Genomic DNA, 13,724 nt, shown 5'->3' with positions numbered 1-13,724 from the left:
CTGGTGCGGTTGGCCCTGGGTTCCTCCTAATGCAAGACAATGCTAGACCTCATGTGGCTGGAGTGTGTCAGCAGTTCCTGCAAGAGGAAGGCATTGATGCTATGGACTCGCCCGCCCGTTCCCCAGACCTGAATCCAATTGAGCACATCTGGGACATCATGTCTCGCTCCATCCACCAACGCCACGTTGCACCACAGACTGTCCAGGAGTTGGCGGATGCTTTAGTCCAGGTCTGGGAGGAGATCCCTCAGGAGACCATCCGCCACCTCATCAGGAGCACGCCCAGGCATTGTAGGTCATACAGGCACGTGGAGGCCACACACACTACTGAGACTCATTTTGACTTGTTTTAAGGACATTACATCAAAGTTGGATCAGCCTGTAGTGTGGTTTTCACTTTAATTTTGAGTGTGACTCCAAATCCAGACCTCCATGGGTTGATACATTTGATTTCCATTGATAATTTGTGTGTGATTTTGTTGTCAGCACATTCAACTATGTAAAGAAAAAAGTATTTAATAAGATTATTTCATTCATTCAGATCTAGGATGTGTTATTTTAGTGTTCCCTTTATTTTTTTGAGCAGTGTATTTATCTAGTCAGTGAGCTTGTTGAGAAGGACCCTGTTGAAGTAGCTAGACTTTAACATTTGACAGGAGGTGTTGGGTGACAGTCTGTTGGTTCCCTACCTTGCACTCCACCACACTCTGGTCAGATTCACAGGTGACATAGATCTCGTCCACGGCCCGCCGCAGGTTGTCGAAGAGGAAGGCCCAGTATCGTGCTCGCAGGTCCACCTTGCGTGGCTGCCTTGCTTTGGAGGGGCTCTTCTCTGCTCCCTTGTCCAGCAAGGCCCCGGCTGTACTCTTGCTGTCCAGGCCTGTATTCTGTGGAGACAGCAGGAGGGGAGACTTGAGACAAAGAATAGGATGTAACTAGGTCTACAACGCCCTCTAGCGGTACAGGTGAATAAATAGCAGTGAGCAAACCATTTCACACATCTTTAGTTTTTACTACGGTATTTCATAAATAGTGGCAAAATTACAATATGTGGGCTAATACTGGCCTCTATCCCCATTGGTTTAAGAGTTGACAATATGTTATGCACACCTGTTTCTTATTCCTGTGCAGACCAGAGTTGATCCGCTGATTCCTCAAATGGGTGTTGGTATGAGTCTTGGACTTACCTTTAAAAGAAACACACAAAAAAAACATTTAGTTCTGAAATACACACATGGCTTTTACATTGATCTGGTCACCCTTTGTTTTGCCAAAGATGAAATATGGCCTGAGGGAGGAACTAAACATCAAAGTGCAGAACCTAATACACACACACCTTATATAATACAGGCCTGTCACAAAGCCCTGCAAGAAAAAAGAGAAAGAGCGCTCTCTCTCCCGCTCTCTCTCACGCTGTTCTCTGCCCAACATTCTCAGAGTAGGCCAAAGGAGCTTACTTTGGCAGCATGCCCAAATACTGTGGAAAAACAACCCTGTTACAATGACCGCAAAGCTGTGAGCAAGAGCAGGTTATTGGTATCACAGATTAAACATATTTCTTGTTTATTTTAGAGCTACCCATTGCAGAACCTATCTAGCCAGTTATGAAATATTCTGCCTTTGTTCATTCAAAGGACTAACTGGGTTAATTGATGCGTGTTCCTAATCATAATCAATCATGTTGTTTAAAAGCTAGCAAACTGATTGTTTTCCGTCAACCAATTAATAACTTCCCCACTCTTCTGCCTAGTAAGTGGGTGTGAAGTTAATTAAATCTGAGTCATAATGATATGTTTAATCTGATGAGGGACTAATGAACTGACATATTATCAGTGTTCATCTTGACACCCTTTTAACTTAATAGTTGGAATCCCTAATGCAAAGTTATATTTCTATATATTTGAGAGGGTATACAAGAGGGAAGGCAATCTCTAGTCTATCTAGTCGTCTCAGTGAGGGGTAGTATAGATGTAGGGCCAATGGACAGAATAACAGAGAGGTGAATCAAAGGATGTCATTTTGTTAAGGTAGATATTGTATTACAGCTAAGAGCAGTGTCTGGACTCGTGACCTTTCGTCACCCCAATGCCCTCTGATTCATGCACTATAAGTCAACATCAGCTCCTGCCACTGGAGGTGAAACATTGGAGTTTGCCCATCCAACCATTTCTATACCCACCAAGATAACAAAAAATGTATCTGGCGAAAAACACAATGGAATCTACTTTGAAGAAACACAAGCACCTGTGTACATAAAGACAGTCATTAATTTGACACAGTATTGTAAGCCCCATTTTAGCATGTGAGTGTGCCTCTGTGTGTGTGTGTGTGTGTGTGTATGTATTTTTACATCACTGACCTTCCTCCTCTTTGTTCTCCAGAGGAACACTCCAGGCAATGAGATTTCTAGCAGCACGGCCCTCCTCTGCAACAATCTTCCTCACCTTGTCATGGCTGTTTGAGCGCTGAAAGGATGCCTGCAGACAAAATGGGGATCACGTCAAATGATACCAAATCCTAACTACACATGAGCGAGTTTATAACACTGACAACAAGCTGTGGATAAAAGCTGGTGCTCTGTACAGTAGATGGAAATGTTTATGCAGCATGGTTGCCCCACATATAGGCTAGAGATTCTTCAAAGTAGCCACCCTTTGCCTTGACGACAGCTTTGCACACTCTTGGTATTCTCTCAACCAGCTTCATGAGGTAGTCACCTGGAATGCATTTCATTTAACAGGTGCCTTGTTAAAAGTGAATTTGTGGAATTTCTTTCCTTCTTAATGTGTTTGAGCCAATCAGTTGTGTTGTGACAAGGTAGGGGGGGTATAAAGAAGATAGCCCTATTTGGTAAAAGACCAAGTCCATATTATGGCAAGAACAGCTCAAATAAGCAAAGAGAAACGACAGTCAATCATTACTTTAAGACATGAAGGTCAGTCAATACGGAACATTTCAAGAACTTTGAAAGTTTCTTCAAGTGCAGTCGCAAAAACCCTCAAGCGCTATGATGAAACTGGCTCTCATGAGGACCGTCACAGGAAAGGAAGACCCAGAGTTACCTCTGCTGCAGAGGATACGTTCATTAGAGAGTTACCAGCCTCAGAAATTGCAGGCCAAATAAATGCTTCACAGAGTTCAAGTAACAGACACATCTCAACATCAACTGTTCAGAGGAGACTGTGTGAATCAGGACTTCATGGTCAAATTGCTGCAAAGAAACCACTACTAAAGGACACCAATAAGAAGAAGAGACTTGCTTGGGCCAAGAAACACGAGCAATGGACATTAGACCGGTTGAAATCTTTCCACTGGTCTGGAGTCCAAATTTGAGATTTTTGGTTCCAACCCCCGTGTCTTTGTGAGACACAGAGTAGGTGAACGGATGATCTCCGCATGTGTAGTTCCCACCGTAAAGCATGGAGGAGAAGGTGTTATGGTGCTGGTGACACTGTCTGTGATTTATTTAGAATTCAAGGCACACTTAACCAGCATGGCTACCACAGCATTCTGCAGCGATACGCCATCCCATCTGGTTTGGGCTTAGTGGGACTATCATTTGCTTTTCAAGAGGACAATGACCCAGCACACCTCCAGGCTGTATAAGGGCTATTTTACCAAGAAGGAGAGTGATGGAGTGCTGCATCAGATGACCTGGCCTCCACAATCCCCCGACCTCAACCCAATTGAGATGGTTTGGGATGAGTCGGACCGCAGAGTGAAGGAAAAGCAGCCAACAAGTGCTCAGCTTATGTGGGAACTCCTTCAAGACTGTTGGAAAAGCATTCCAGGTGAAGCTGGTTGAGAGAATGCCAAGCGTGTGCAAAGCTGTCATCAAGGCAAAGGGTGGCTATTTGAAGAATCTCAAATATAAAATATATTTTCATTTGTTTAACACTTTTGTTTACTACATGATTACATTTGTGTTATTTCATAGTTTTGATGTCTTCACTATTATTCTACAATGTAAAAAATAGTAAAAATTAAGAAAAACCCTTGAATGAGTAGGTGTGTCCAAACTTTTGACTGGTACTGTATATAAACTCAGCAAAAAAAGAAACGTCCCTTTTTCAGGACCCTGTCTTTCAAAGATAATTAGTAGAAATCCAAATAACTTCACAGATCTTCATTGTAAAGGGTTTAAACACTGTTTCCCATGCTTGTTCAATGAACCATAAACAATTAATGAACATGCACCTGTGGAACGATCGTTAAGACACTAACAGCTTACAGACGGTAGGCAATTAAGGTCACAGTTATGAAAACACTAAAGAGGCCTTTCTACTGATCTGAAAAACACCAAAAGAAAGATGCCCAGGGTCCCTGCTCATCTGCGTGAACGTGCCTTAGGCATGCTGCAAGGAGGCATGAGGACTGCAGATGTGGCCAGGGCAATAAATTGCAATGTCTGTACTGTGATACGCCTAAGACAGCGCTACAGGGAGACAGGACAGACAGCTGATCGTTCTCGCAGTGGCAGACCACGTGTAACACCACCAGCACAGGATCAGTACATCGGAACATCACACCTGCGGGACAGGTACAGGACGGCAACAACAACTGCCCGAGTTACACCAGGAACACACAATCCCTCCATCAGTGCTCAGACTGTCCGCAATAGGCTGAGCGAGGCTGGACTGAGGGCTTGTAGGCCTGTTGTAAGGCAGGTCCTCACCAGACATCACTGACAACAACGTCTTTCCTACTTTTCACTGGTAAAATGCAAGCAAAACATTAGGACATTTAGCTGGCTACATTCTTTCTATGATAAACATTAGAAATATGATGGCCATGCATTGTTTTTTGCAAAAAATACCTTTCTTTTTCATTCAAACTCATTTACTTGTGTGGCTGCCAGCCAAATAGCATTTCACTTCTGTTGTCATCTGATGAAAATGAAGGCATTTTCTGCCAAATGTGTTGCACTAAGTTATTTTTGTTGAATGACCCTGATCACTCTATTTAAGCAATAAAAACACGACCTTAAATATAAAATGCGACCCCTGTCAAAACACAGCTGGACTCACTTGGTAATAGCGCCGGAGGGGATGGCTGCCGTTTTACGGGCTCCTAACCAATTGTGCTATTTTGTGTGTTTTTCGCATTGTTTGTAACTTATTTTGTACATAATGTTTCTGCTACCGTCTCTTATGACGGAAAAGAGTTTCTGGATATCAGAACAGCAATTACTCACCTCGAACTGGACAAAGATTTTTCTTTCATGAATATGAAGCAAAGGATATAATGCTGCTCCCGGACCAGGCCCAAATACCCGTCATTCGCATGAAGAGGAGACGGCGATTCAGGGGCCGCAGATCCGAGTGCCTTGTGAGAATTCGTCGGCGAATGGGTAACCCGCCTCTACCATCCGTCCTATTAGCCAACGTGCAATCACTGGAGAATAAACTGGATGAGCTCCGGTCAAGACTATTCTACCAACGGGATATTAAAAACTGTAATATCTTATGTTTCACTGAGTAGTGGCTGAATGATGACATGGATAATATTCAGTTTGGCAAGACAGAACAACTACCCCGGTAAGACGAGGGGTGGTGGTCTGTGTCCATTTGTCAATAACAGCTGGTGCGCGATCTCTAATATGAAAGTCTTGAGGTTTTGCTCGCCTGAGGTAGAGTACCTCATGATAAGCTGTAGACCACACTATTTACCAAGAGAGTTTATCTATATTTTTGTAGCTGTCTATTTACCCCCACAAACCGATGCTGGCACTAAGACCGCACTAAGGCCATAAGCAAACAAGAAAATACTCATCCAGAAGCGGCGCTCCTAGTGGCCAGGGACTCTACTGCAGGAAAACTTAAATCTGTTTTACCTAATTTCTACAAGCATGTCACGTGCAACCAGAGGAGAAAAAAAACAACTCTAGGCCACCTTTACTCCACACACAGAGACGCGTACAATGCTCTCCCTCCATTTGGCAAATCTGACCATAATTCTATTCTCCTGATTCATGCTTAAAAGCAAAAACGAAAGCAAGTAGTACCAGTGACTCGCTCAATACGGAAGCGGTCAGATGACGCGGATGCTAAGCTACAGGACTGTTTTTCTTGCACAGACTGGAATATGTTCCGTGATTCATCCGATAGCATTGAGGAGTATACCACCTCAGTCCCCGGCTTCATCAATAAGTGCATTGATGATGTCATCCCCATAGTGACCATACGTACATATCCCAACCAGAAGCCATGGATTACAGGCAATATCCACACCGAGCTAAAGGCTAGAGCTGCTGCTTTCAAGGAGCGGGACACTAATCCGGATGCTTATAAGAAATCCCGCTATGCCCTCAGTTGAACCATCAAACTGGCAAAGTGTCAATACAGGACTAAGACTGAATCCTACTACACCAGCTCTGATGCTCGTCGGCAGGGCTTGCAAACTATTACGGACTACAAAGGGAAACCAAGCAATGAGCTGCCCAGTGAAGCGAGCCTACCAGACGGGCTAAATGCCTTTAATGCTCGCTTCGAGGCAAGCAACACTGAAGTATACATGAGAGCACCAGCTGTTCCGGACGACTGTGTGATCTCGCTCCCTGTAGACGATGTGAGTAAGACCTTTCAACAGGTCAGCATTCAAAAGGCTGCGGAGCCAGACAAATTAACAGGACGTGTACTCCGAGCATACGTGGACCAACTGGCAAGTGTCTTCACTGACATGTTCAACCTCTCCCTGATCGAGTCTGTAATACCTACATGTTTCAAGAACGCCAAGGTACTGCCCCGTAGCACTCAGCCATAAAGTACTTTGAAAGGCTGGTCATGGCTCACAACACCATCATCCCGGAAACCCTAGAACCACTCCAATTCGCATACCGCCCCAACAGATCCACATATGACGCAATCTCAATTGCACTCCACACCGCCCTTTCCCACCTGGACAAAAGGAACACCTATGTGAGAATGCTGTTCATTGACTACAGCTCAGCGTTAAACACCATAGTGCCCACAAAGCTCATCACTAAGCTATATGGAGGAGGTCAGAGACCTGGAAAACAACCTCTCCCTCAACGTGAGCAAGACAAAGGAGCTGATCGTGGACTACAGGAAAAGGAGGGATGACGCCCTCATTCACATCGACGGGCTGTAGTCGAGTGGGTTGAGAGCTTCAAGTTCCTTGGTGTCCACATCATCAACAAACTATCATGGTCCAAACACACCAAGAAAGTTGTGAAGAGGGCACGACAATGCCTACTCCCCCTCAGGAGACTGAAAAGATTTGGCATGGGTCCTCAGATCCTCAAAAAGTTATACAGCTGCACCATCGAGAGCATCCTGACCGGTTGCATCACCGCCTGGTATGGCAACTGCTCGGCATCTGACTGCAAGGTGCTACAGAGGGTAGAGTGTATGGCCCAGTACATCACTTGGGCCAAGCTTCCTGCCATACAGGACCTCTATACTAGGCGGTGTAAGAGTAAGGCCCAAAAAATTGTCAAAGACTCCAGCCACCCAAGTCATAGACTGCTCTCTCTGCTACCGCATTGCAAGCGGTACCGGAGCACCAAGTCTAGGTCCAAAAAATGTCTTAACAGCTTCTACCCTACAAACCATAAGACTGCTGAACAATTAATCAAATGGCTACCTGGACTATTTTCATTGACCCCCTAGTCACTTTACCCCTACCTACATGTACATATTACCTCAATTACCTAAACTAACCTGTAGCCCCGCACATTGACTCTGTACCAGTACCCCATGTATATAGCCTCGTTATTGTTATTTTATTGTGTTACTTTTTTAACTTTAGTTTATTTAGTAAATACTTTAACTCAGATTTTCTTAAAATTGCATTGTTGGTTAAGGGCTTGTAAGTAAGCATATCACGATAAGGTCTACACCTGTTGTATTCGGCGCATGTGACAAATAAAATTTGATTTGCTCCCACTTTCTCCCGTTGTGCTATTTACAAACAAACACATGAATGGCTCAACTGTTCTGGGAAACTACGGAAGCTTCATAATGTAAAAACAATGTGACAGGTGAAAAATGTATGCACTCACTAACTGTAAGTCGCTCTGGATAAGAGCGTCTGCTAAATGACTAAAATGTAAATATAGAACGTGATCTGCTTTATCTCCTAAACGTATTGCACAAGTTGACTGCAGGTATTTACTTAAAAAGTAGCTACAAATATACAAATGTATTGAAAAACTTAAAATAAATATTTCCGACAGCATTGAGAAACCATCTCATGGTCATTTCAAAATACCCCGGTATACGGTATACCACCCAAGCCTACACTCTTAGCTTTCATTTGAATCCCAATTTGACATGCTTCTATGAACTGTTCATGTTGGTGCTCATGGGTCCTTTTAGATGGAAATGCCCAGCTTCATTCTCTTACCAGAAAAGCATAAGGACAATAGGATCAAGCACCAACATCCCTAGGCTGCACATCAAACAGAGTAGCCAAACCCCACTGAAATGAACAAATAGCAAGCTAGGTTACCATCATAGCAAACCCTTCGCCCGGCTGACAGTAAATATTAACACTGTTTCATAGGCTTGGCAGCCATCTTATGACAGATGACTCTTGACATGAAGGGAAGCCCATCTTGACTGACTGCTAGCTGTACAGCCTGAGGTAGGCAAGGCTTACGGAAAGGCTCTCCTGATCCACTTAATCAGCTGCTGCAACCTGCCACCTGGCCTTGCCTATGGAAGACAGTGCAGGTTTTTTTTGGAGCACTTCTACATTTAAGGCGGAGAATACACAGTCTTGTTATGCCAACTCGTTTACAGACTGAGCCTCTACATGCACACAGGAAAAAGCCAGGTGTAGTTTTAAAAAGAGTTTCCCTTTAAAACAGCAGGTTTACAAACAGATGCATGCTGAAAGAGTGAGAGAGTGAGGAGAGAGAGAACGAGATGGATTAGAAGATACATACAGAATAGAAGTAGAGTCTGTAAGCAGGTTCTTCATCCTTATCCACACCTGACATACTTTTGCAGCCCACTTCAGCCAACCTGTTTCCCCTTGCCGGCATTGCCACTTGTGCTAGGTGATATCGTCATCTGACAGTAGGATCAAAATAGACAGTGTGTCGCTTGCACTGCTATAGCAACTTGCCCAGCTGTGTCAACTTCACCACCAATGGCGATTGAGAGAGCCAGGTGCTTAGCTGGCTGTCAATCCTTTCTGCTCTGTTTGTAATCAGGGCTGAGCTCTGAGCACTGTGCTGAGCTAGCAGCCAGCCCCCGGGCCCGTGCTGCCGACCACTGCTGCTGCGCGTCTGCCTTCCTGCCACCCACCCGGCTCTCCTCTCCTCTCCTTTCCTCTGCACTGCTTCCTGTGTTTACAGCTCCTCTCACAGCACTGCATCGCAGCCCCCTCTCTCCCCCTCAGCACTGTGCAGTCATGTGCACGCACACAGCAGGCCTGCCCCTCAGCCCCCGTCCTCCACTGCCAGTAATGAGTGTAGCTGCAGGCCCAAGGAGTGTGCTAATGTAAGCCTGCATTAGCCAGAGAGGCTGAGGCTCAGCAGCATCCGATTGGACTTGGCAGTGGATAAATCATACAAGGCTGGAGAACAAACACAAACCCACATGGTCTGCCTGCAATTAATCATACAAAGCTGGAGGACAAACACAAACCCACATGGTCTGCCTGCAATTCATCATACAAAGCTGGAGGACAAACACAAACCCACATGTTCCACCTGCAACTGTGCCAAATGAGTAACAGTTTCAAAATAAGCTTTGCTACTAGCATATGAGGTATGCAGCAAGATATTTAGTGTGAGCAGAGATTCTTCTGGAAAACAACACAACGACAAAAAAAAGAATCAACCCTTTGGTGTCTTTAGCAATGAAAGAAAGGCTGAACTGGAACTATTAAGAATGTTTACTTTTTGTCTGAGCAATAACCTGAGCACACCCATCTTTAGAAAGAACATCCACATCCACAGCTCCAGTGAATTATTGTTTTTCCTAATGACTGACATAACACCACAAAGTGAAGATTTGGACTGTTTTAATTTTATCAACTAATTTTGACAGCTGACAACGTATTGCCACATGTTGACAAAGCATTTCATCACTGTGTTTTGGCAGGCCATTTGTGACTATAACCAATACTTACAAATTCTAAAGGTTTTCATGCCAATAAATCCTTTGTGAGGGCATCGTAAATATATACATTCAAAATATTAAAGGGATCAGTCATCAGAGTAGGCTGCCCTCTAATTTGTAGCGAAGTTTAGCTAACGCTAGTTAGCAAAACAAAAGATCTAACGTAGCTAGTAAGTCAATATCAAATCATAGCTATATGAACCGAATATTATACCAAAGATTAGTATAACTAAACCAAGACAGACCACAGCCCGTCATTTCAAATGGGAACAAATTAGTCATAGTGGGCAGAACAAGCAAGGTGGTGGGCAGAGCCAAGCACGAGCTAGCGAGATCCTATTGGCGCATTTTAGCATACATTTGCATATTTATGTTATATTTCTCCAGGGCTCTTATTGTGCTTTAGAGTTTCCTCCTATTTTGTGCACTTGTGCTATAACTCAATTCGGCTTTGCACTCCTAAACAACGCAATTTTTTAAAAAGCTTTGGCAAAGGGTAAAGTCTACAAAACTTAGTCCACTCTGTTCGTAACAGATTCTAGTTCTGGGAAAATAAAATTGTATTGAGATCAAATGTTTAATCAATGAGAAAATTAGCAGAATGGCGGCCAAAATCTATGGAGCCAGATAGCTGCCAAAAGGTTGAATGTACGTATCGTTAGCATCGTAAGAAAATCCATGCATGAAACGTAAACGTGAAATTTCGTCTGTGAACATACAAACACCATGTTACGATTACGGAATAACATTTTAGGCTTGAACAAATCTTGTACTGCAATTCTGACGTACAATAATACCTTTCAGAGTTTTGGCAGTTTCATCTCACCAACAAAAAAATTGTACACCAAATGGCCTGTGAGGAGTGCTACGCCAGCATAACCTAGTACTAAAAAAATGGAAGTCAGGGAAACCGGAAAGAGGTATCCTGCACGTTTTCAAGTTAAGTCTCCATTCTCTATTACTAGTCTAGATAGCACTAACTGTATTATGCCTACAACAGTGAAGTTTCAGTCCACTAGGTGTATCTCTACAGCATGGGCATATCTCTGGGTGACGTGGACATATCCAATATTTTGGAAATGAAACCAGAAGCTGCAAAGCAACTAACATCTGGGCTAGAGTTGCTTGATTGACTAGCTAACTTCGACTAGCTACGTTCAGTTCATGTCCTTTGCAGATGCCACATTCCTGACAAAAGTTTGTACATATAAAAAAAAGATATGTAACCGAGTAAAGGGAGACATAAAGAAAGAATTGAACGTGTAAATGTTCATTCATAGTTGTAACATAGGGTTTGTAGATTTGCAGATCTAATTTAACAGTTATGTTTCACGCATGGCTTTTCTTATGATCCTAACGATTTACATATGGATTTTCTTAAGATCCTAACAATATGTACGTTCAACCTTTTGGCAGCTATATGGCTCCATAAAAATCCATCTCGTTCCATCTTCTCCCACTGCCGGCCACACATCCAGTGAAATATCGGTATTATTGTTCCATCTGTAACTATGCTCTGCGGCAACTATAATTAACATCACGACACAAGAAAACATTTACTTTGGACAGAAGGAATAAAACCCCTATCAAAAATGGCCTGCAATTCAACACACCATTAGCTACTTTAGTTGCCTAACTAGGTAAAAAATAGCCGTGGCTTTTCAGGTGAGCCGAGTTAGCGACAATATAAAGAACGCTCCAGAGTAGCGACAGTAGTAGCCAAGTTAGCTAACTCTCGATCAATTAATCAATCAAATGTATTTATAAAGGCCTTTTTTACATCAGCAGATGTCACAAAGTGCTTATACAGAAACCCAGTCTAAAACCCTTAGCTAATTGGTTTATTTTTGTTGGCTGGCTAAACGCGGTATTACTTTGCTGGTATATTATACAGTACAACTTTAAAATAGAGCTAGCTACCTTCGAGGCAACGGTTATGGGAGTATTCCTGCTTTTGCCTCCTCCATGCGAGGATCCAGAGCTGTTGCTGCCAGACCTCTCCCTCCCGTCTCCGCCTTGCCCTTGTCCAATTCTAGGGCCGAGTCGGTGTTGACCAGCGCCACGCCGTCGTCCATCGTTGCGACTGTCTTTTGACATTGACGTAATGTAATTCAATTCTCGGGGTCAAAGATAAACTTATTTGAAAATAAACTAATTTGTCGCGTTTTCGGTGTTGATGGAAACGACATAAGACACAACTGACAACTAAACGCAACCTAGCTTTTTGCAGGAAGTGTATGATCACATGTATGACAGACACATAGACTATCCAATAATGAATTGTTTGGTTGTAACGGAAGAAATACGAACCAATCACAAAGCTCATAATTCGGACTACCCAGGCGGGAGTTAAACTTTCAACCATGGCAACCAAGTAAATGGGCGGGATAAAAACAATTAGTAAAACATTGTCAAGTGGATCTTCTCGTCTTGTACGCTTGCTCGTCATACCCGTGTGTCATCCTCATCATTATTGCTGAAATATTTACCCAAACTGTGCGAACTGGAGCGAGGTATTGGAACAGGCAAAGGTTTGTTTACGATAATTATTCCTAAAGATAGCCAGGTATTCTCCTGTAGCGCGTCTCACTTCAGAATTGTCACATATCATGTATTTCAGGGAAATTCGTAGCATTATCATCCTAGCCAAGCAAGAGCCTAGTAGTAAGCGTAAGCATGGCATAGTTTTTTGGCTCAATGACTGTCAGCCAAACTTTTGTATCAGTGGAGGCTGCTGAGGAGAGGATGGCTCATAATAATGGCTGGAGCAAATGGAATGGCATCAAACACGTGGAAATCATAGCTGTGTTCGAATACTCATACTAACTGCACTAACCTTACTCCAGTGTTGCCAACTCCTCAGTAAGGAAAGTAGGTATTGGCTGTCCTAAAATACGCTAAATGACGTCATCACTTAATTTGCATAATTTACCATGTGCATGTAATTGTGATGGACAAGAGAGGAATAATGTCCTGGGAGAGGCAAAAAGTGAGTAAAAAACACCCTAAATATGTTTAGAACTACAAATGACCTTTCTTCTGTCGTTTCTTGTTGTTTTTTTATGTCACAATTCCAACCCTCCTCCTTTATCCGTGCTTGGGACCGGCAAAAGTGACCCAAAAGAGACACACTGGCGGAGTTACTTTATTTTTTATTTATTTTTTATTAAATTTGGTTTGGTTTGTAACCTTATGTTCCACTTAGGAGCCTACAACAAGTCACAGTAAAACATGAACATTTTTAACCATAACATTTTTTACTTTTTTGTGTGTACAATCTACATTAACAATCTAAATGGACCAAAAAGAGACAATAGAAAAAACTGTCAATGGCAATGTGAGAAAATGATGGTAACTAGTTTGGCCCTAATTCAGGTTAATTGTTTTTTTTTTCCAGACCCCCCTCCACACACACACAGGCTGTGCTGGCTCACAGAAAGAGTGGGTCATCGTCATTTTGGTCAAGGCTCTCTATGGCAGGTTCAGCAACTGAGGGAGCTCATTTATGTCAGCTCCCGCAGTTGCTGATGTGCCAAAAAGCTGCAAAACATTATCAGGCAGCTGGTGCTCATAGAAAGCCTCACCAGAAAGCTTCAGTCCATATCGAATGTACAGGATGGAGTTAAGAGT

At 43.2% G+C, this 13,724-nt stretch overlaps 1 protein-coding gene across 2 annotated transcripts in view; it reads right to left on the bottom strand.

Annotated features, from left to right (window-relative positions):
- Positions 1 to 12,308, bottom strand: part of LOC311134485 (S phase cyclin A-associated protein in the endoplasmic reticulum-like) — a 100,346-nt gene extending 88,038 nt beyond the window's left edge. For both annotated transcript variants that reach the window (XM_084168172.1, XM_084168173.1), the window contains exons 1-4: positions 12,015 to 12,308; positions 2,360 to 2,477; positions 1,111 to 1,187; positions 690 to 887 (exon numbers count right to left, since the gene is read on the bottom strand). In XM_084168172.1, coding sequence (XP_084024298.1) covers positions 690 to 887; positions 1,111 to 1,187; positions 2,360 to 2,477; positions 12,015 to 12,191 — 570 coding nt within the window. In that variant the 5' untranslated portion in view covers positions 12,192 to 12,308. The remainder of the gene's footprint in view (positions 1 to 689; positions 888 to 1,110; positions 1,188 to 2,359; positions 2,478 to 12,014) is intronic.
- Between the last annotated feature and the right edge of the window lie 1,416 nt (positions 12,309 to 13,724).

The sequence above is a fragment of the Coregonus lavaretus genome (assembly GCF_964263955.1).
Source record: "Coregonus lavaretus genome assembly, chromosome: 9".
Taxonomy (NCBI): domain Eukaryota; kingdom Metazoa; phylum Chordata; class Actinopteri; order Salmoniformes; family Salmonidae; genus Coregonus; species Coregonus lavaretus.
This window is presented reverse-complemented; position numbering and strand designations above follow the sequence as displayed.